The 22,784-nt window shown below is 52.7% G+C and overlaps 1 protein-coding gene across 5 annotated transcripts in view; it reads left to right on the top strand.

Annotated features, from left to right (window-relative positions):
- The first annotated feature begins 548 nt into the window (after positions 1 to 548).
- Positions 549 to 22,784, top strand: part of TEAD4 (TEA domain transcription factor 4) — a 63,872-nt gene continuing 41,636 nt past the window's right edge. For 3 of the 5 annotated variants that reach the window (XM_065942770.1, XM_065942762.1, XM_065942737.1), the window contains exon 1: positions 627 to 942. In XM_065942770.1, the coding sequence (XP_065798842.1) occupies positions 672 to 942 (271 nt within the window). In that variant the 5' untranslated portion in view covers positions 627 to 671. Of the gene's footprint in view, positions 943 to 22,784 lie in introns of all 5 variants that reach the window. The other 2 variants (XM_065942754.1, XM_065942745.1) reach the window with 1 other exon arrangement.

The following is a 22,784-nucleotide window of genomic DNA, read 5'->3' as shown; positions in this document are numbered from 1 at the left end:
AGGCCAGTGTCTTCTGAAGACTTAAAACAAAACAAAACACCAAAAACAAACAAACAAACAAACCCCAAAACCCAATCGCTAAACCCACCCTGGCGTATTTAAGACGCAGACTCCCCACTTTCTGGCGATGCTCCACCATAGACCGAGTCTTCCCAGCTCAGTGATAAGCTCTGAGAGAGCATATGCTGAGGTCTTATCCTTCGCTGTTCCACAGTGTCCGATGGGCGAGTGACAGACGTGGGGTCAGGGTTAGACGCGTCTCCGGCCACGCCACACGCCCGTCACACCGGCAACCCTTCCCCGCGATGCAGGTCGGCGCGGGGCGGAGGGGAGCGGCCGAAAGACCCTGCGGGCAGGGCACCTGTGGGCGCACGGAGCTCCTGCGTCCTGCGGCCCGGACCGGGGCCCCAGGTGGATGGGCGCCGCAGGGAAGAAGGGCGCAGCTGCCCGCGCGCTGGACGCCCGCCCCTGCCCGGCCTTTCGGGGCCGGCGCGGAGGGAGAGGCGAGCTGGAGGCCGGGCGCCAGGCCAGAGACCGGCCCGCAGGGTCGGGAGGAAGGGTTCCGGCCTCGGCTGAGAGCTGGGGACTGGCCGGGAGGGGCGGGAACCCGGGCCCGGGGAGGAGGAGGAGAGTCGGGGCCGAGATCAAAGGGGAAGCACGTGTGCCGGGCGATGGCCCAGGCCGGAGCCGGATGCCGAGGTCACAGCCGAGGGTCCCCGCGGCCGCCCCCGGCCCGCCCAGCCCGCGGCCCCTCCCCGCGTCCCAGTCTCCTCCCCGAGGGCCCGGGGCCGGGCCGCCACTCCCTCCAGCTCCCGCCCTCGAACGCGCGCATCTCATTCCAGCCCTCATTCCACGCATTCCAGGCTTCCTCCTTTCAAACCCCAGGCCGGGGGCGGGGAGAGCCCGCAGCTCCGGGCTCTGCCGCGCGGCCGCGTCCCCCAGGTGAGTGACCCGGCCGCCGCGCCCCTCGGCGGCGCCGCGGGCGCTCTTTCCCTCCCGCCTGGGACCTGCGCGCCGGGCCCGCCGTCCTCCTCTCCCGTCTCCGCTCTCCCGCTTCCCTCCCTTCCGCCCTCCCGCGCGCGCTCTGTTCCCCCAGCTCCCTTCCTCTCCCGTTGACTCACCCCGCCAGGAATAGGGATCGCCCGTGCTTTCCCGTCAGTCCCCTTCTGGGAAAACTCCTCCCTCTGCTCCGCCCCGCTCCGCGCACCGGCCACCGCGCGCTGGACACCGCGCACCGGACACGGCGCACCGAGTACCGCGCGCCGGGCGGGGCGAGCTGGGTTTGGGCCCGCGGAGTCGGCTCCGTCCCGCGATCCGCCTTCATCCCCGCCCAGACGGTCAGCCCGGGGCTGGAGCCCGGGTCTCCGCTCGCTGACCCCGCGTTGTCTCTGCAGCGCCCTCGCCCGCCTCGCCGGACCTCAGCGGAGCCGCGGCTGGAAGAGCGGTGCCGCGCCGGACTCCGCGGGGCTGGCTCCGCGTACCCGCCCACCTCTCCACACCCTGGGACCGGTAAGACGGCGGCGCGGGAGGAGCTCTCACCCGGGATCTGACTTGGGAGCGAGCCGGGCACGTGGAGGCGCGCGAACCGAGGCTGGGGTGGGCGCCAGGGCCAGGGGTAAGGGGAGCGCGCGGAGCCGAAAAGGCTGGAGGCCGAGCCCAGGTCGCCGGCGGCCGAAAAGAGACCCAGCGCCCGCGCCTCTCTTCTGCTGGGCGCCTCTCGGGCTTGGAAAGGGTGTCCTGGCGATTTCAAGCGCCGAGGCTTTGCGAGACCGGAGAGGACCTCCGCCAAAGGTCCCCATTTCCCAGGGCTTGAGAAGCGTGGTGCGTTCCATGCTGGGGGCCAGTGAGTCTGGGGAACAGAGCTCCACGTTTCCCCGAAAGGCGAGGAGACCCGGGACTCGCGCCTCCGTGCACTTGTGGGTCGAGGGGAGAGGAGGTTCGGGGCCAGACCTGGCAGGTCAGTGATGAATTCACGTGGCGTGTGACTGTGCCGCCTCCTTAGCTCCGGGTGTCTGAGGGTGATACCTGCTCACCGATGACTCACCTACCTTCCACGAGGCATGTTTGTTTGTGTTGAACGGGAGCGCCTTTCCACCCCAGAAAAGTGCTGTTTGTCTGTTAGCTGAGTGTCTTGGAGGACTAGCGAGATGCCACGTCTCTCAGTGTGTGTTTCCCCCTGAGGATGTTCTTCCTGGGCCGGACGGTCCTCCCTGCCTGCAGGAGCGGGGCAGACACCGAGTCTCCGGTGGTGGCTGTGGGGCTGTGTGGCCCCCAAGTCTTCATTCGCCCTGGACCCCGCGGAGCTGGAGGGAAGCTGTGCACACCTGCCTCTCGCAGGCAGCTGTCTTTTGGGGAGGTCGGTTTTGTTCTTGCCTGGAAGAGGTTAGGGAACACATTGGTAGAAAGTTTAGTGAAGCTGAGATTCTTGCCTTTGGGTGATGGGGTGGGCTGTTGATAGTGAGACTTGGGCATATTTGTGGGAGGGGTTGGACACCCTCCCCCCAGAAAGAGCTCATTTTGCATCTTGAGATTTGTGTAGGTAGTGCTTTTGTTTTTTTAATTAAAAATTAAAAAAAAAAAATTTGTAAAAGTTACTTTCCATTTGCAGTTACAACAAAATACTGGCTATACTCCCCGTGTTGTACCGTACATCCTTGAGTTTGTACCTGTCTGACACTCAGTAGTTTGTACCTGCCCTTCCCCCACCCCTAGCTTGCTCCTTCCACCCACCACCCCCCCACCGGTGACCACTAGTTGGTTCTCTATATGTGTGAGTCCTATGTTATATTCACTAGTTTGTTGTATTTTTTAGGTTCCACATGTGAGTGATACCATATAGTATTTGTCTAGACAGTGCTTTTAAAGTTGGCCCCAAGGACAGGGGAAAATTGAACTACTGGTCCAACTCTCCTTGGAGCCGCCTGGTAGTCAAATGGAAAGACCCCCATCCTTGATGACTGACTGGACCACCAGGTGCTTGGATGTCGTGAGGATGTTTTCTTGCCTGCCTAGGAGGGAAGGCTGCCTCTGATTCACCAGGTTGACCTGTGGGGAGACCCTTCTGGATAGCTCTCTTTCCCCATCTCTTCCTTTCTGCTTTGCTTTCTGTTTTCTCTCCCTTTGGAGTTTTACCACTGGAAACATTTCAGAGGGGGGAACTGGGTGGGCGAGAGCCCCAGTGCCCAGGAGATGGGCAGAAGTTTGAGACTGACAGCATGTGAGGAGGGTGGGGGCCACAGACTGATCCTTGAGTTATCTCTTCATCCCATGACAAGATGCTGTGGGCATAACTTTCAGGGCTTCTTGCAAGGAAGGGCCGAGATGCCCTCAGGGGTGGGGACTCCCAATAGTCCTCCATCCACCCTGAGGATGTAGATGTTCTGCTGGGAGCCACCTCCTCCTTCATCTGCTCAGGCCAGGTGTGTGTGGGGGGCTTCAAGGGTGTCTGATCTATAGGTGCAATAGAAAAGACTCAGATTTGGGGTCAGACATAGCAGGGTATAAATCCTGACAGTTACTACCTTTAAGGCTTCTGGCTCATTTTCCTGATGAATAATGTGGGAGGGGTAATTAACATCTATCCAAGAAATTTTTGTGGTGAAAATTCAGTGTTTGCAAAGCAACTTGCACAGTGCAGGAGCAGCCAGTGTTCCCTAAGCCTGTTTTAGCATAGAACCCCTTTATCCAGGAAACTTCCTGAACACCTTTGCTAAACCGGGCCCTGTCATTCATGTTTATTTAGCAAATGGATCGAGTGTTAACGTACGCTGAACCCTACGGGTTTCCTATCTTGAGCTTAGGAACCTGGGTAGCTAGCGGCCCAGGTGGAGGCGGGTTTTGGGCTTTGTCACGGAAGAGCACCGGGTCTCCAGCTCCTAAGTTCAGATTCCAGTTTTGCCTTGACCCAGGGTGAACTTGCTAAACATGAAAGAATTCTAATGTCGGCACCGAACCCCCTCATTTTAAAAATGGGAAGCACTCACTATGGAGAAGAGTACAGAGATTCCTTAAAAAAACTAAAACTAGAGCTAGTATATGATCCAGCTATCTCACTCCTGGGCATATGTCCGGAGAAAACTATAATCAGAAAAGATACATGTACCCCTATGTTCATAGCAGCACTAATTACAATAGCCAAGACATGGAAGCAACTTAAATGTCCATCGATGGCTCAACGGATAAGGAAGATGTGGTATATATACACAATGGAATATTACTCGGCCATGAAAAGTATAAAGTATGAAATAATGCCATTTGCAGCAATGCGGTTGAACCTAGACATTTTATACTGAGTGAAGTAGGTCAGACAAAGACAAATACTGTGTGATACTACTTACGCATGGAATCTAAAAAAATGGTAGAAAAGAACTCATTTACAAAACAGAAATAGAGTCACAGACATAGAAAGCAAACTTATGGTCAAATGAGTGGGGGAGGGATAAATTAGGAGTTTGAGGTTAGCAGATACACACTACTATGTATAAAATAGATAAGCAAGGACCTACTGTAGGAAATGGAATGCTACTCAATATCTTGTAATAAATTATAATGGAAAAGAATCTAAAACATATATATATATTTGATAAATATATTTGAATCATTTTGCTGTACACCTGAAACTAGTACAACATTGTAAATCATGTTGTAAGTCAACTATACTTAAATAAAAATTTTAAAAATAATAAATATAAAGATGAGAAACTAAGGCTCTGGTGGGACCATAACTTGTTTAAGGTCACACAGCTGGTGAGCGGCAGAGCTGGGACTAGAGCTCCACTCTGGACCATTCTGATGCCTTCTCTCTCCTGCTCTGTGGGCAATGTCCAGACTACGGGCCACCTTGGTCTAACAGGTGTGGAGTCTGGAGCCGTCCGCCTGGGGATGTCTCCCATCTTGTGGCTCAGATAAGCTTGTTTGGGCAGAAACACTCCTTTAGGAACTGTGGAACCTGGGAATGACCTCTGGAAGCAGGCAGGGCCTTCAAGCGGTCTTTTTTTTTTTTTTTTCCTATTTTGCCGCAATGGTGGCCTGTGGGATCTTAGTTGCCTGACCAGGGATCAAACCCGTGTTCCCTGCAGTGGCAGCTCAGGATTTTAACCACTGGACTGCCAGGGAGTTCCTCAAGAGGTCTTTAAAATGCACCCTCCTTTCTCCTCCTGGGTCTGCAGGTCACTTAGCCAGGTGAGAAGCGTCCCAGTCTTTCCAGGTCTCTTGGGAGGCAGACCACAGCCGGCTTGGACTTGCGTCCCGGTCTTGTGCGGGTGACTGTCACAGAGCGTGGCAGCGGGAGACGTGCTGGCCTTCCTGCCGCCGAGGTTGGGCCCGGTGGCCGGCCTGTCTTTGCCCCCCGTGACCTGCTGCTGGCAGGGGTTGGGACCACAGCTCCCTTTCAGGCTCTGAAATTGTAGCTGAACAGCTGCTGTCGGCCCCCCTCCCGGCGGGGTGACCAGCTCGGGGCCCAGGTGGACGTGGGGGCAGCCTGTGTCAGTGGCACCGCCTCCAGCTCTAGGATCTCATTCCAGCTTTGCCTTGACCTCTCCTGAAATGACAGTTCTTGCTACGTTTCTGGTTTTGCCATGTGGACAGTAAGGAGATTCTAGCCACCTCCTTTCATACTTTTCATGTTCATGGGGTTCTCGGGGCAAGAATACTGGAGTGGTTTGCTGTTCCCTCCTCCAGTGGACCACAACTTGTCAAAACTCTCTACTATGACCCATCTGTCTTAGGTGGCCCTGCATGGCATGGCCCGTAGCTTCATTGAGTTATGTAAACCCCTTCGCCATGATGAGGCTGTATTCCACGAAGGAGCTTAGTTAGCATCACCGACTCCACGGATGTGAGTTTGAGCAAACTCCCAGAGCTGATGAAGGGCAGGGAAACCTGGCGTGCTGCAGTCCCTGGGGTCACAAAGAGTTGGACTCGAATTGGTGACTGAACAACAGCCGCCTCCTGCCAGTTGTGGTCCCGGAGTGTTGCGACTGGCCCTTTGGGAACATTTCCACTGGAACTGCAGCCCCTCTCTCCCCAGGGTGCCCACAGCCTCCGGCCTGTCACCTATCAGGGGGATGGGCCCGGCTCCCTGCTGTGCGTCCTGCTGAGGGTGGGCGGCCCCCATGGTGGGCGGGCCCCCATGGGTGGGACGCGGCTTCCTTTGACCCAAACTTCATGGGAACAATGGACTTCAGAAGAGTCACCAGGGGCAGGAAATGGAGCTGTGCTGAGGCTGGGTGACTGTCGTGGGGGAGGGGATACACATCCGGCCTGGAGGAAAGGCAGGGTGTTGGGGGCAGGGCAGAGGGCACTGGGGCGGGGCCGCTGACACCCAGGGTGGGCCTCTCCTCTGCAGGGGCTGTTGACTCAGAGATCTGGGCCGCTGAAGCCCACTCTGGCTGAACCTCCTGCTCAGTAGAGGTCTCTTTTTCAGCAGAGGTGTCCCTGGGGTCTGCCAGCCTGGCTCACTCCCACCAGAACCACGGTCCTCCCTTCCTGCCAGCTCCCTGGATGGGATGTCTGCGTGAATGGGCCTGGCTGGGATAAAAGGCCAGTCTTGTTTCTTCCTGGCTGACAGCCATCTTGGCGTTGAGCCTTGAGTAATCGTTGACTGGGCAGTGGGCAGAGGTCTGGGTCGGGAGGCAACCGGTCTGGGTCAGCTGGATGACAGAGAGGGATTATTCTGACCAGGACAGGCAGAGGGAGATCCTACCCAGAGCAGGTGGCGAAATGTTGTGGGAGATGAAGCACCCTTATCTTGCCTTCATCTTTGTAAGAGCAGAGCCGACCTGGGAGAGAGCAAAGGCGGCTTTGGGAGAAGTGAGTCAGACCAGTTGGTTTTCCTTAGTTCATGTGGCCAGTACTCACAGATCGGGTTCTAGGGACCTGAAAGAAGCCTCTGGACTCTGGGAGGAGCCCCGACCAGTGGGGGAGGTGAGCATGGCAGAGCAACCCACGTTGTTCTGGTTCAACCCTTTTGGGGGCAAGGCTTCACAGGTAGCTCAGACGGGAAAGAATCTGCCTGCCAATGCAGGAGACACAGATTCTATCCTTGGGTTGGAAAGATTCCCAGAGGGAGAAGTGGCAACCCACTCCAGTATTACTGCCTGGCGGGCTACAGTCCATGGGGTGGCAAAGAATTGGACACGACTGAGCGCCTAACACACACACAGAGGGCAAGACTAGTTGATGAGCTTCTTGTGGCTCCTTTGCCAAATTCCAGGTCAGATGTTTGAACATTTGGTCTATGGGGTCTTCAGAAATGAATCTGAGGAAGCTAGCAGCCAGCGTGTGTTCACTCACCAAGTCATGGGAAAAGAATCTAATTTGGGTCTGGGATTTTCTTGGGTTCAAGAGAATTGTGTGTGTTCTGGCTGATAAGAGCGGTAAGAGGGATTTGGAGCTGACCGAAAGATCGCCCTGGGTCCTGGTACGACCTCATGTCACCCTGGGGCCAGGTCTCTAGTGACGTGTCACAGGACTCTTTTTTTTTTTTCTTGGCTTTGTCCTCTTATCAGTTCTGTGGGTGTTCAGGATAACAAGCACATAGGATGACTGAACCAGGATTCAGAATCATCTCAATTGACTAGGAGGCTGAGGTTACGCAGACCTCTGAAATAAAAAAAAAAATTTTTTTCAGTTAAATACATGCTTATTATAGAACACCAGGAAAATAAATACATAAAGGGGAAAATAAAATAGTACCTAGGACCACAGCTTAGGGATGAGTACCATTGGTATTTTGGTATACGTCCCTCCAAATTTGTGTTCATGCAAATCTGCATATTTTAGCATAATTGCAGTTATACTCTATTCCTTTTTTTTTTTTTTAAGCTACTGAATACTATGTGCTCAGTCGCTAAGTCATGTCCGACTCTTTGTGACCCTTTGAACTGTGGCCCACCAGGCTCCTCTGTTCCTGGGATTCTCCAGGCAAGAATCCTGGAGTGGGTAGCCATTCCCTTCTTCAGGGGATCTTCCTGACCCAGGGATTGAACCTGAGTCTCCTGTGTTGGCAGGTGGGTTCTTTACCACTAGGGCCAGCTAGGAAGCCCCAGACAATATTGTACCATATGACAAGTTATTTAACTGTGCCCTACTGGACTTTTAAAAACTGTCTTCAATGTTTAACTGATTCAGAATTGCTTGACATCTAGCGTGTTTTCCTATCTGAAGATGAAATCTAAAAAATTCACTTGTAAAATCGTGCGTTTAAGTTCAGAACATCAATTATATAGAATAGGAACTCACTGTCAATTCTTGTGAGGGGAAAAATCTTGAGGTTTTTGGTTGATGAAGGAAGGGGAAGGGAAATGAGCATTTATTAAGTGCCTACTGGATGCCAGGCAGTATTCTAAGCATCTCCCTTGAAATCTCTCATTTAAGCTTTGTAGCGGCTCTGTGACATAGGTTTTGTGTTGTTTTTTTTAGCCTCTACTTTACAGAGGAGACTTCTCAGGTGGCTCAGTAGTAAAAAAAAAAACCCACCTGCCATGCAGGAGATGTGGGTTTGATCCCTGGGTCAGGAAGATCCCCTGGAGAAAAGAATGGCAACCCACTCCAGTGTTCTTGCCTGGAGAATCCCATGGACAGAGGCGCCTGGCAGGCTAGAGCCCATGCGGTCGCAAAGAGTCGGACACTACCGAAGTGACTTAGATAACTTAGGTTACAGAGGAGGAAGAAGTTACGTGGAGATTAATGTGGGGCTGGAGTATGTACCCAGGTCCATCTGGCTCTCCGCTGCAGAGCCAGTGGTGTGGGAGGGGGCTGCGTCAGGAGGGCTGAGTTCATGGCGGTGCTCTGTCCACAATGGGAACCTCTTCTGGTTTTGGAGGGTGGATGCACCAGACCTAGGGAGCACTGGGTTGTGGTTGTCTCGGCCGAGGATGGAGCAAGGGTGGCTGCTGGCATTTCTCTCCCAGGAGGCAGCCCTCTTTTCGGGAACAGCAGACCCCTCCATCTGATCTATGGTCCATTTGAGGAGGGAGGACCAGGCGGAACCGCATCCAGTTTCTATTTCTATGAAGAATGTGTTCGGGATGCTTCACAGGAGGTCTCTGCTCTGGCTGGGAGATAGCATCAATGACCTCTGGGATCACGCCTCCACCATGTGGTCCTGGCTTCAGTTTCTCCACCAGTAGGGTGGGGGCATATTTCTCACTTGAACTTTCTGGAAAATCCATCCTGCTGGAAGGAGGTAATGCTGGAGGAGAAACTGAGAGATGGGTAGAAGGGCAGTGTCCGAGGGGGGAGACGTGGTGGCGCTGCCTGGCCCTCCATCACCCTGTGCAAGCTGAGTAGACAGGTGTCAGGGGCAGGCTGCCCCCGAGGCCGGGGCTGGGGAAGATGCCTGGGCGTGGGGTAGCGGCCACAAGCAGACTGCAGAGCCGTGCCGTCTGATGGGAATGTGAAATTGTACGTTATCTGGGAGCCACATTAAAGAAGCGAAAAGAAACTGACCAAATGAGTCTTAATGATATATTATTAGGCTACTGTGTCTGAAATATTACCGCTTACCATGTAATCAATAGTGAAACAATATAATGAGATTGTTTACATTGCTTCTTATACAAAGGGTTGGAGATCCAGCCTGTGTTTTATACTCACCAGCATATCTGTTGCACCAGCCACTTTTCAAGTGCCCGGCAGCCACACGTGACCGTGGCCAGTGTTTTGGACCATACAGGTTCACAGCTGGCCTGCTCTTTCTGCTTCTCATCAGCTATGTGGCCGGGGGCGAGTTCCAGACTTCAGTGTGTCTTGTTTTCCACTTTTTTTTTTTTTTGGCCTTGCCTAGCAGCGTGCAGGATCTTTGCTCCCTGACCAGGGATTGAACCTGTGTCCCCTGCAGTAAGAAGCACAGAGTCTTAACCCCTGGACCACCAGGGAAGTCTCTTATTTCTCCCTCTTATGAATGGGGGCAATAATAATAATAGTGCCAAGCCCATATGGTTGATGTGAAGATTAAATGAGGCAATGTTTGTAAAGTGGTTGGTTTTTTGGCCTGGCACGTATTAAACTTTGTATAAAAGTGAAAGTGAAAGTGTTAGTCGTGTCCGACTCTTTGCAATCCCGTGGACTATGTAGCCCGCCAGGCTCCTCTGTCCACGGAATTCTCCAGGTAAGAATACTGCAGTGGGTTGCCCTTTCCTTCTCCAAAAACTTTGTATAAACTGTTTATCAAATAAATGACCTGTAACTGGTCCTTAACCCCTGGACAGGCTAGTGGGGCAGGTGGTGATGAATTTGAGAAAGCCCTGTTGTAGAGGGGCCCTGTGTTCCCTGGGCGGCCCCCTAGCTCTACAGAGTGAAATGGGTACCGATCAGATGGGCTGATCCACAGTTGCTGCAAAGAGGGCTGCCTCATAGGAGAGAAATGTGAGCACCCCGACGACAGGGCAGGACAGGGCAGGGTCCAGACCTCAAGAGGTGTGTCCTGGGTGTCTGTCTGCTTGGGGCTCGGAGTTCTGCTGCGTGGCGAGGATGCTCCAACTGTAAATGGCAGGACCTCGAGTTGGGATGGGAGGCGGGGTTGCTTCCAGCTCTTGGTAGTCATGCTGCTTGTGCAGGAGAAGACGGGAGACAGGATCAGTGGCTTCTGATACCCACCTTGGAGCTCTGCCAGCCCCAGCAGCGCCAGCTCTCTGTCTTGGCATCAACCCCCAACCCCCTGGTTGCACCTGCCCTTGGCCAAGCCACAGTGGTCACAGAGCACCTACTGTGTGCCGGGCGCTGGGCCAGGTACGGTGGGGGGAACCTGGAAGGGAGGGCCTGGTCTCTGTGCTCGAGGAGTGTCCCATCAGGCAGGGGAGATACCCTGAGTGGCAAACACTGAGAGCCTGTGAGGCTGCACCATGGAGGGCAACGGAGAAGCACAGTGCTGAGGGGATGCCCAGAGAAGAGGATTCATTCCCACTCGGAGGGGAGCAGCCAGGGAAGGCTTCCTGGAGGAGGAGGTACTCGGGCTGGCTTTGAAGGATGGGTATTTGACAACTGTGTGTGCGGGTGTGTGTAAGAGGGATAGAGAGGAGAGAGGGAGGGAGGAAGCGAGTGGGAGAACCGTCTGTGAGAAGATAGAAGTAGTAGCGATTGCGGGGCTGTAGTCATGAGACAGTGGGGAGGGGAGGTAGGGGGAGATCACTGGGCTTTATGACGAGGTCTATTTGGGGGCCTCTGGGCAGAATAAGGAGGACTTGTTAAAAGTTTACTTGTCAACTTGCGGTAGAGTTTACTCCTTGTGATGTGTCAGTCCTGTGGGCTTTTTTTCTTTCTTTTTGAATTTATTTGGCTCTCCTGGGCCTTAGCTGTGCCTTATGGGATCTTCAATCTTCCATCCGGCCTGCGGAACATGGGATCCAGTTCCCTGACCAGGGATTGAATGGGGGTCCCCTGCATTGAGAGTGCTGAGTCTTAGCCACTGGACCACCAGGGAAGTCTCAGTCCTATGGACTTTGACGGATGCACAGAGTTGGGTGGTAGCACCATAATCAGGGTCCACGACTGTCCATCTCCCCAGACAGCTCCCCGATACTGCAGCCCTATTGCCCTTCACGCACTCTGCCCTCCCTGATCTCCTCTCACTCCTGCGGTCCTGTCCTCCTGTGGAATCACACAGCGTGGAGCTTTGGGCTCTGTGGCCTTCACTCAGCAGGGCCTCTCCCTTCGACCAGGTGGCGTGTGGGTCAGAAGTTGCTGAGTCGTAAGGACCTCATTATACAACATCCCACAGTGCGCTTGGCCACTGGCTGGTTGAAGGACTTGGGGTGTTTCCAGCCTTTGTTGATTGTGTAAGCTGCTATCATCACTGACGTGTTGGGTTTTTTTATGAACACAGGCCTCTGTTTCTCTTGGAAAAATACCTAGAGTGGGACTGCTGGGTCACACTGTGCATGTATGTGTAATGATGTAAGAAACTACCAAGGGACCTCCCTGGTGGCCCAGTGGTTAAGGCTTTCTGCTTCCACTGTAAGGAGGGTGGTTTCAATCCCTGGTCGAGGAGCCAAGATCCTACATGCCTTGTGGCCAAAAACAACATAAAACAGAAGCAATATTGTCAACAAATTCAATAAAGACTTAAAAAAAAAAAAAAAGAGAGAGATCCACATCAAAAAAACATCTTAGAAAAGAGGCTGCCGAACTGTTTTCCCACATGTCGCGTCTTGCATTCCTCCCAGCGGAGTGGCGGTGCCCCATCGCAGTATCTGAAGCAGCGTGTGGTGTGGTCAGGTTTCCCTCTGGCTGGTTTGCGCCATCCCCCGAGGTATGTAGTAGAATCTCATCGCGGTCCTGGTTTTAATTTGCATTTCCTTGTTGACTACCCTGTGGAGCATCCTTTCAGGTAGTTAATTTGCCGTTCATACAATTTCCTTGGGGAGATGTCTGTCCAAATCTTTTGTCTGTTTTCTTTCTTTTGATTGTTTTGTCTTTAATATTCTGGTTACAAGTCCCGTCTCAGATGTCTGATTTATAGTTTTTTGGAAAATTTGCCTAAGGAGAAAATTTCCAAGAGAAGATGGTGGGTTGATTCTCTTTGCTACAAAGAGATTTTCTACAGCAGAAACTAACGCTGCATTGTAAAGTAACTATGTGTGCTCACTCCCCCAGTCGTGTCCGACTCCTTCGGACCCCGCAGACTGTAGCCCACCAGGCTCCTCTGTCTCTGGGATTTTCCAGACAAGAATACTGGAGTGGGTTGCCATTTCCTTCTCCAAGGGATCTTTCTGACCCAGGAATTGAACCTGGATCTCCTGTGTCTCCTGCATTGGCAGACAGATTCTTTACTACGGAACCACTTATACTCCAGTAAAAAAAAGAGATGTGTAAGAAAGCAAAAAAAAAAACAAAACAAAAAACCCCAAAAAAACCCCTGTTATTTGAGAACATAGTGATTAACTTTATCAGGAATAATACTGCTTTATCATCTCATTCTTTTTTCTTTTATAAGTTTATTATTTATATGGATCTTGTATTTATTTATAAGTTTATTATTTTTAATCTTTAAAAAATCTTTATGTATTTATTTATGTTTGGCCACTCTGGGTCTTCCTTCCTGCACAGGCCTTCTCTAGTTTCAATGAGCAGGGGCTACTCTGCACTTGTGGTGTGTGAGCTTCTCATTGCAGTGGCTTCTCTTGTCACTGAACATGGGCTCTAAGCACAGGCTTAGTAGTTGTGGCTCATGGGCTTCGTTGTTCCACAGCACATGGGATCTTTAGTTAGGGTATGTGGGATCTAGCTCCCTGACCTGGCGTTGAACCCAGGCCCCCCTGCATTGGTCTCACAGAGTCTTAGCCACTGGACCAGCAGGGAAGCCCCTGCCATCTCATTCTCATCCATGGAGTTTCCAGTGCTATTTCTGTCCCTAGTCTCTAGTACTCACTACATGTCATCTTGTTAAGATAATTATTACGTTAGATATTGCATCCCAGTGTGTTTTTAACAACCTGACGTCTTACTGTAAACAATGTTCTTGTGTGCTTAGTCGATCAGTTGTGTCCGACTCTTTGCGACCCCGTGGTCTGTAGCCCACCAGGCTCCTCTGTCCATGGGATTCTCCAGGCAAGAAGACTGGAGTGGGTTGCCATGCTGTCCTCCAGGGGCTCTTCCCAACCCAGGGGTCGAACCCTCGTCTCCTGCTTTGGCAGGCAGATTCTTTCTCCTCTGAACCACCACGGAAGCCCATATACATGTATAATAATACATCTATATGTTGTTATAAACTCAAGAGTAGACTCTTGAGAGTTCTTTGGACTGCAAGGAGATCAAACCAGTCAATCCTAAAGGAAATCAACCCTGACTATTCATTGGAAGGACTGATGATGAAACTGAAGCTCCAATACTTTGGCCACCTGATGTGAAGAGCCAGCTCATTGGAAAAGACCCTGATGCTGGGAAAGATTGGGGGCAGGAGGAGAAGGGAGAAGAGGATGAGATGGTTGGATGCCATCACCGACTCAATGGACATGAGTTTGAGCGAACTCTGGGAGATAGTGAAGGACATGGAAGCCTGTCGTGCTGCAGTCCATGGGATCACAAAGAATCAGACACGACTTAGTGACTGAACAGCAAACAACGTAAACTCTTCTAAGATATTATAAAATAAAAATGGAAAAATAAAGTGTGGAAAAAAAAAAAGAAGATGGTGGGTGTGGTGCACGAATTTGGTGTCCTGAACCTTGACCTTTCTTTAGGGGCAAAGGTGGACCGGGTGAGGTGGGGGTTGGGAGTCCCCTAGAGAAAGACCTCTTGATAAGATGAGAAGTGAATCTGGTCTTCTGTGAGGTCCTGCCCCGCACAGCATCTGTCTCAGATCAGGAGACCCCGGTGGCATCTCTCTAGGTGCCCACACTGGCCGGCCCTGTTAGACTTCCCTGTGGCCACTGGGCCAGGCTGGGGCAGACCATCAAGAACAGCAAGTGCTTGTGTGAAGCCCGGGTATCAGCCACATACGTGGCCTCGTTTCTGAACGAGCTGACCATGCATCTTGGAATGGAGGTGGGGCCTTTGCTGGGTCTGCAGGAGCGAGGGCTGGGTGGGTGTGTGGCTGGTGCAGGAGGGAATCACAGGGTGAGTTTCTGGGTTAGGGTGGGTCCTGGGTTGTGCGACCTCGGCCTGGAGTCTGAAGGCTCTGGCCACTGGAATTTCTACCCTGGTCCGGAGAGGGTGGCTCTGAGACATCAGGACATGCCTATGAAAATGACCTGGGGTGGGGTGGGTGCTGCCTCCTGCCTCTCTCCGTCCAGCCCATCCTGCTCCTGTGTGCTGGGGGCTGGGTGCTGCCCACAAGCAGGGTCCTCAGTCTTCCCCGGGGCAGGCCTTGCCCAGGGATGACCAGCAGTGGTCAGAACTGAGGATGGGGCTTGCGTGCTGCTGCCCCGGGACTGCTGGTGCGGGCTCCCCCCGCCCCCAGCCTTGGCTCCCTGACGTCGTAGGTCCTGGGGCGCTCTCCCAGCAATGCCAAGGGCTCCTCCCTGCTCCTCCCTGGGTGGGGCCTTGTGCTGCAGGGGTGCCCAGCCTGGGCACTGCCCGGGCCCTGACTGCTGGTCACCATCCTGCGCTCTGCAGGGGAAGGGGGGGAGCACTGGAGTGTGGCAGTGCCTCCTGCCCCCTGCCCCCTGCCCCCTGCCCCCAGACTGGGGACTCAGTGTTCACGGAGCTCTCTCCAGCCCAGCCTGGGGAATCACTGCTCGAGGAGTTTCAGAGACTCTGGGCTCTTGATCCCCTGAGAGATCTGGATTCTGGGACAGGCACCCGGAGGGACACCCGTGGGTTGGTTCAGTCCCTTGGCCTCCAGTACTTTCGGGACTTTTGCTTTATGTTAGAGTCCTGAGAGGGGCCCAGAGGAGAAATAAATGCAAGGTTGCAAGGCTTAACCCTCCCATCATCCCACCCCCACCAGCCCAGTTTCCCAAAATGTGTGTGTGTATATATATACATATGTATACAAAATGTGTGTGTGTGCATATATACACTTATATATATATAAAAGTTTGGTTTTGGCTGTACCTTGAGGCTGGTGGGGTCTTAGGTCCCAGATCAGGGACTGAACTTGTGCCTTTAGCAGTGAGAGCGTGGAGTCCTAACCACTGGACAGCTAGGGAAGTCCCTACCTTTTTAAAAATGATTTTTTTATTGAAGTTTAATTGAATTACAATGCTTTGTTAATTTCTGCTGTATAGTAAAGTGATTCAGTTCCACATACATTCTTTTTACCTCTTTTTAAATTAATAGCTTTTGTTATTATTTTGAGCAGTTTTGGGTTTACATACAAATTAGGCAGAAATTATGCAAAATACCCTTCATCCTCCCCTACTTTCTCCTTTATTAACTCTTGCTTCTATGGCATTTTTGTTACTTTGATGGGCCATATTGATGGCTATGTTATTAACTGAAGTCCACAGTTTACATTAGGGTCTGATCTATGTGTTCTGTGCTCTGTGGGTTTGGACAAATACCTAATTGCAGGTGACTGACGCTAGTGGTAACGAACCCGCCTGCCATTGCAGGAGACATGAGACCTGGGTCTGATCCTTGGGTCGGGAAGATCCACTGGTGGAGGGAATGGCAACCCACTCCAGTGTTCTTGCCTGGAGCATCCCATGAACAGAGGAGCCTGGCGGGCTACAGTCAATAGGGTTGCAAAGAGTCAGACATGACTGAAGCGACTTGCACGTACACACCATTAAAGCATCGGATGGGCTAGCTTCAGTGCCCAAGAGCATCCTCGTCTCCCTCGCTCATCCCTCCATGGAGCTTTGCTTGTCCCCACAGTGCCGCCCTCTCCAGACGTCCTGCAGTCGTGGTCTTGTATCAGTAGCCTTTCTCGATGGCTTCAGGTGGGCCTCCCATGGGAATATGCCTTTAGGCTTCCTCCATGTTCTGCCTGACTTGACAGCTTTTTTCTTTTTCATCATGAACAATATTCTGCTTTCCCCAGCTTTTCTCTTTGTCTCTGTGGGGACTTTCTGAGGTCCAGGGAGGGGACATGGCCACAGGTCTGAATGTGGAACTAGTTTGTTTTCCTTCTGAGATCAGAGGGGCTTGGGAACTGCTTCATCAAGGCCCCTTGGGGGGCCCCAACACAGGCCCCCAGGGTGGGGTGGGGGTGGAGGGCCTTGGGCACCCATTTGCTGGATGCCTTGGGGCTTGGTCCACATACACCCACGGCCAGGCCATCTGGGAGGAGGGCTGGGGTCAGAACTCAGTGGGTGGCATGCTGGTGCCTCGCCCTCATTGACACTGCTACCCCCTGGGGAGGGGGGTGGGGTGGGGCGTCTGGGGATGGGCCTCTAGCCTGTATCTGCTCAGGGATCTTATCTCCCATCTTTCTTTTCTTCTTTGAGCCTCTCTGTCGCTCCCTGCTGACTCCTCCCTCTGGCCTGCTTGCCTCTCCTCCAGTTACCTCTCTCTGTGCCCCTCACCCCTCCTGCTCCTCACCTACCACTGTCCAGGGGCGATGCTCCTCATTGTCCTTGCCCCCATCCATCATTCCTCTGGGAGCCAGCCAGGTGCCGTGTCTGTGGATACAAGTCATCCTGGTCCTCACGATCGTGACCTCCTCCGCTGTGCATCTGCAAGAACGTAGCCCCAGAGAGTCGTGGCTTGCCAGGTCGGTGTTTCCTGGCCAGTGTGAGGCCCAGTCAGGCCTCCAACCCTGGGCTCCACGGCACCGCCCTCCTGGCCAAGCCTGGCTCTCTGTGACTTTGGTTCCAGCACATGTTCACACTGGAAGGTCTGTGCCTGCTCCTCTCTTGCCTTCTTCCCTTCCACCCTCTCCCCATCCTGTCCTGTCAAGAATGGGATGCAGTCAACATCCCCACTGAAAGGAGAGGGAGGGGTGCCCTGCCACCCTCCAGGGCTTTGCTGTTCGGCCCACGCGGTCCCTCTCACCACTCTGCCAGGGGTGGGTGTTTGGTCTGGTTTCCGAGGTGAGGATGCAGGAGCTTCAGGAGGTGAATGCAGAGCTGCTCAGAGGCAGACGATAACCCAGGTCCTGCAACTCTGAACTTCACGATGGACTGCACGGCCTCACGCTCAGCTTCTTCAGAGCTGTATGCTTTCAGGAGGAAGGGGCACTGCCCAGTGCAGAGGGACCGTGGGGGCGTCTGGGCATCGTGGCCCCGGTTCTGTGTGGTTTTCTGCATGAGGCCCTTTGCTGGCCTCCTGCGAGCCCTGGCTAGCCTTCTTAGTTAAACAGTCGTCCCTTCTGTCCAACGGGGTGCTCTGCCCAGTTCAGCCCGGCCCCGCTCCTTCCTTCCATACTTGGGGAGTGCCTGCCTTTTCTCTTCGTTTTCTCTTCGTTTCTGGTTATGAGCAGGCAGCTTCCTTTCTCTCCTGTACGGCGGGCCCTGGACTTCTGGAGTGACCCTTTCTCTCCCTTCTCCATCTGCATCTTTTTTCCCTTTTATCTCCTGGTGGTGTTATTGTTTAGTCACTAAGTCGTGTTTGACTCTTTGCAACCCCATGGACTGTAGCCTGCCAGGCTCCTCTGTCCATAGGATTCTCCAGGCAAGAACACTGGAATGGGTTGCCATTTGCTTATTTTTAAAAAGTGTGGTAGAATTGCACAACTTAAGATGTACCATTTTAACCATTGTTAAGTGTACAGTTAGTTCAGTAGCATTATGTTGTGTTACCATCAGCCTCCGTCTTCAGAACTTTTTCGGTATTCCAAACAGAAACTCTGTCCCCTTTAAATCACAACTTCCCCCCACCCCCAGCCCCTCATAACCTGTCTTCTACTTTCTGTCTGCATGGATTTGCCTGTTTTAGGTGTTTCATATAAGTGGAATCACAGAATATTAGTGCTTTTGTGTCTGACATTTCACTTAGCTTCATGTTTTCAAGTTCATTCATGTTGTAGCATGTGTGAGAATTGCATTCCTTTTTATTTTTTATTAAAATTTTTTTTTTGGCCATGCCGTGTGGCTTGTGGGCTCTTAGTTTCCTGATCAGGGATTGAAACTGGGCCCCAACAGTCAAAGTGCCAAGTCCCATCGACTGGAACACCATCTCCCCTCCTCCTGCCCCCCATCTTTTTAAAAAAAATTCGTTTTTAAAGCTGAATAATATAATTCACTGTATGGATAGATGACCTTTTGTTTATCCCTTCATCTCATGATGGACATTTGGGTTGTCTCCACCTTTTGGCTGTCTTGGGACCTTTGGGCGCATTTTTCTCCACCAACTTTGCTTTTCCCAGGGCCTTGATCTTGGCGCCTGTTAGAATCCTCCCCTTTGCCTGAGATGTTTACCTGTAATGGCTTACCTTGTTACTCTCCCAGGTACACTGGATTCTTGTCATTCCTGACTTCCATAGAGTCACTGAGAACATGAATTAGCAGGTACAGAGCCAGAGTTCCAAAGGCAGACACGGGTTAGGGTCCTGAGAGTCCCTGGTTGCAACATTTTTTGTCATCTGTTTAATTTGTAACCTTGTTTTGTCTGTGTTTCTGTCCATAGACACATAATTTATTATAGACTGTTGATTCATTAACATTGAACTCACAGCCAACTGCGCCATTGCTCACGCCTGGACAGGGTTTATCTAATGCACAGATTTTCTCTGTAAGTCGTGTCACGACCTTCTTGCACTTGGGGTCACCAGTCAGCCCCCTAGTGCTTCACTTGGGTGCTGTTTTAAACAGTGAGATCAACAACAAAAAAGACAGAAATGTCAAAGTTGTGGCACTAAATAGACAGAGGAAAGGATGCTTGTTTGGGGTCTGAGCTGAAACTGGAAGGCAGGGCACTGGACCTCAGCTAGATCAAGGGTGATGGTTTCACAGCTCAGGGATGCATCCAAGTGACCCGGAAGCACCGCCAGTGTTGACCTGGGTTACAGATTCTAGTGAATGGGCGAGTCTGCAAATATGGACTCTATGAATGATAAAGGATGACTGTACTTGCACCATCACAGGGACCCCTGGACCCACAGATTGAAGGAAGTAGAGGGCAGGACCATGACCTAGTAGCCTTGGACCTCAAGCCTGGCATCTAGTAGGTAATTTCAATTTTGTGTGGGTCCTTAGTTGCTCAGCTGTGTCCAACTCTTTTTGACCCCATGGACTGTAACCCGCCAGGCTCCTCTGTCCATGGGATTCTCCAGGCAAGAGTACTGGAGTGAGTAGCCATTCCCTTCTCCAGGGGATCTTCCCAACCCCGGGGATCGAACCCACACCACCTGCATTGCATGTGGGTTCATTACTATCTGAATCACCAGGGAAGCCCCAGTTTCAACTTTTTTGAGATACAATTGACATCTGGAAATGTAAGAGACTTCAAGCGCACATCTGGTGATTTAATGTATGTGTACACTACGAAAGGGTCCCCTCCATCTGGTTAGTTAACACATCTCTCAGCTCACATAGTTTTCTCTTGTGTGTGAGAAGATTTCAGTGCTAGTCTCTTAGCAGATTTCAGTTGTACAATCCAGGGCTAACAGCTGCAGGCACCGTGTGAGACAGTAGACCTCAGACCTTATTCTTAGAGGTTAACTGTTCTGTGCCCTTTTACTGACCTCTCCCATTCTCTCTACCCTCAGTAGATATTTGTAGATGGACTGGTGTCCGGAATTAAGTACAGAGGCCTGGCCTCTGGGAAGGAATATGTGTGAATTTGGAGACGGTGAGGATACCAGGAGCTGGAGGAAAGAGGGGGCAGCGCTGGAGGAAGCCTGGAGCGCACTGGTCCTGAGTTCCCCTCCAGATCTAGTTTCAGGAGTGAGGTCAGAGCCGCGAAGCCTCCGAGATGACCACCCCTCACCCCAGCCTGGCCTACTGGCCATCTCTACCTGCTTCAGTGTGTGCAGGACTTTGTGGTCTTCATACCCTTGGGTCCAATCTCCAGAGCCTAGTCTGGTGGCAGTAGCCAGGGTAATGATGGGATAGCCATTTTTGTCCCAGCCCTGATGTCTGTTGGATGGAAAACATCCACATTCCATCCAACGTGATGTTCTGTGGGTTCTGTAACAACTGAGTCAGGTCGGGCAAAGCACCTGGGGTTCAGAGACTTGACCCCACCTGCCCTGATAACCGGAATTCCCAGGTGGCGCTAGTGGTAAAGAACCTGCTTGCCAATGCAGGAGACATAAGAGATGCAGGTTCAATCCCTGGGTCAGGAAGTTCCCCTGGAGGAGGGCATAGCAACCCACTCCAGTATTCTTGCCTGGGGATTCTCATGGACAGAGGAACCTGGTGGGCTAGAATCCATGGGGTCACAAAGAGCCGGACAGTACTGAAGTACATATGAATGTTCTGTTAACTGGGTCTCACAGACAAGTTCTTCAGCCTGAAGAATGATCCCTGTTTGGGGTTGAGGTGGAGAGGACCTGCTCCCCCACCCCAGATTACTTTAGTAAGCCTCAATCAATCCTAAAGGAAATCAACCCTGAATAGTCATTGGAAGGACTAATGCTGAAACTGAAGCTCCAATACTTTGGCCACCTGATGCGAAGAACCTACTCATTGGAAAAGACCCTGATGCTGGGAAAGATTGAGGGCAGGAGGAGAAGAGGGTGGCAGAGGATGAGACGGTTGGATGGCAGCAGTGACTCAGTGGACATGAGTTTGAGCAAGCTCTGGGAGTTGGTGATGGACAGGGAAGGCTGGCGTGCTGCAGTCCATGGAGTCGCAAAGAGCTGGACACGACTGAGCGACTATACAGCAATAGAAACAACTCCCCTGTCTCCTATATCTTTATACCTGGGCCTCCTGTATCTGGAAGATTGGGAGTGGTTTCTGGAAGGAAACCCCATGTTTTCTTCTCCTCCCAGCTTCTCAGTTAGGAGTCACTGGGATGCAGGAGGTGGTTCTTCCAGAGGCCCCCAGGAGAGGAGCAGCAGCGTGAGAGCTGAGGCGTTGGTGGGCAGGATGTCAGACTCCCTCCTGAGAGTCCTGTGTGGCTGCAACCTTTAGCCTGGGTCCCAGAGCTCCTATCCTCGTGACTGGGAAGGAGCCCCAGACCCTGTCCTAACGGTCTCTCCTTAACTTTCTGGGTGATGCCAGGCAAGTCTTATGAATTTCCTGAGTTTCCGTCTCCATCACTTTCAGCCTGGGGGCAGGACGGCTGCTGTTGTTCTTCAGTTGCTCAGTCGTGTCTGACTCTCTCTGCAACCCCATGGACTGCAGCCCCCCAGGCTCCTCTGTCCATGGGGTTCTCCAGGCAGGAACTCTAGAGTGGGTTACCATTCCCATCTCCAGGGGATCTTCGTGACCCAGGAATCCAACCCGCGTCTCCTACTTGGCAGGCAGATTCTTTACCACTGAGCCACCAGGGAAGCCCCAATAATAATTAAACTGGCTTGTTAATAATGTGAATATCTAAGGTGTCGTGTCTCCTGGCTACGCCTGGGTTTTCTCCTGGGGTTGAACACTAAACACAGCAAGTGCCCTGGAGGCCAGAAAGTTAGGAGATGACAGGAGGGTGCCCCATCTTTCTTGATGTCATGTGGGCCTCTGGGAGAGCAGGGACTGTGGTCCCCAGGCCCTTTCTTCCCCGAGCTGGGAGGTGGCCCCAGACGCTGCCCTACGAGGCAGGTCTGCCGAGGCCTTGCACTGGGTCCGCCCTGGGGAGCGCAGGGCAGCGGGTCACCCGAGGTCCTGGGCCTGGGATCCGTTACCAAAATGGAGCTGCTTCCAGCCCTGTGTGGCCTGCTGTTCCTGGCCCACGAGGCTGGCTGCCTGGCTTCTCCCCCATCACAGCCCACGGCCATGACAGAGCTCCCACACGGCCTCTACCCGTGGCTCAAAGACTGTGGAGTGGGGTGAGCCAGCAGCATCTGGGAGAAGGGTCCCCCTGCTCCTCCCCCAGCGCTCCCCAGAGACCCTCGGGGGCCTGCCAGGAGGAGCTGGAGGAGACAGATGGCCTCGTTAAGCCTGGGCCAGGTGCCACCAGCAGAGGAACAAAAATAATCCCTGACTTGGCCCCAGGTCCTGCCCCGGAGGCCTCCGGTTCTGCTCCCACGCCACCCAAGGCAAACTCTGGCTCCCTCCTAGGGACCACAGATGCCGGTTACTCAGAACTTTTCTGAAGAATTGGGAACTTACAGCTTTTATTGAGATCTTTCTAATAATGAGACTGGGCTTCCCTGGTGGTTCAGTTGGTAAAAGAATCTGCCTGCCATGCAAGAGACCCAGGTTTGATCTCTGGTTTGGGAAGATCCCCTGAAGAAGGAAATGGCAACCCACTCCAGTATTCTTGCCTGGAAAATCCCACCAACAGAGGAGCCTGGCGGGCAACAGTCCATGGAGTCGCAAAGAGTCGGACATGACTGAGTGACTGACACTTTCTCTTTT

This window comes from Muntiacus reevesi, chromosome 1, assembly GCF_963930625.1.
Source record: "Muntiacus reevesi chromosome 1, mMunRee1.1, whole genome shotgun sequence".
In the NCBI taxonomy this organism is placed as follows: domain Eukaryota; kingdom Metazoa; phylum Chordata; class Mammalia; order Artiodactyla; family Cervidae; genus Muntiacus; species Muntiacus reevesi.
The sequence above is the reverse complement of the archived record's forward strand: the minus strand, read 5'-3'. Positions and strand labels throughout refer to the sequence as shown.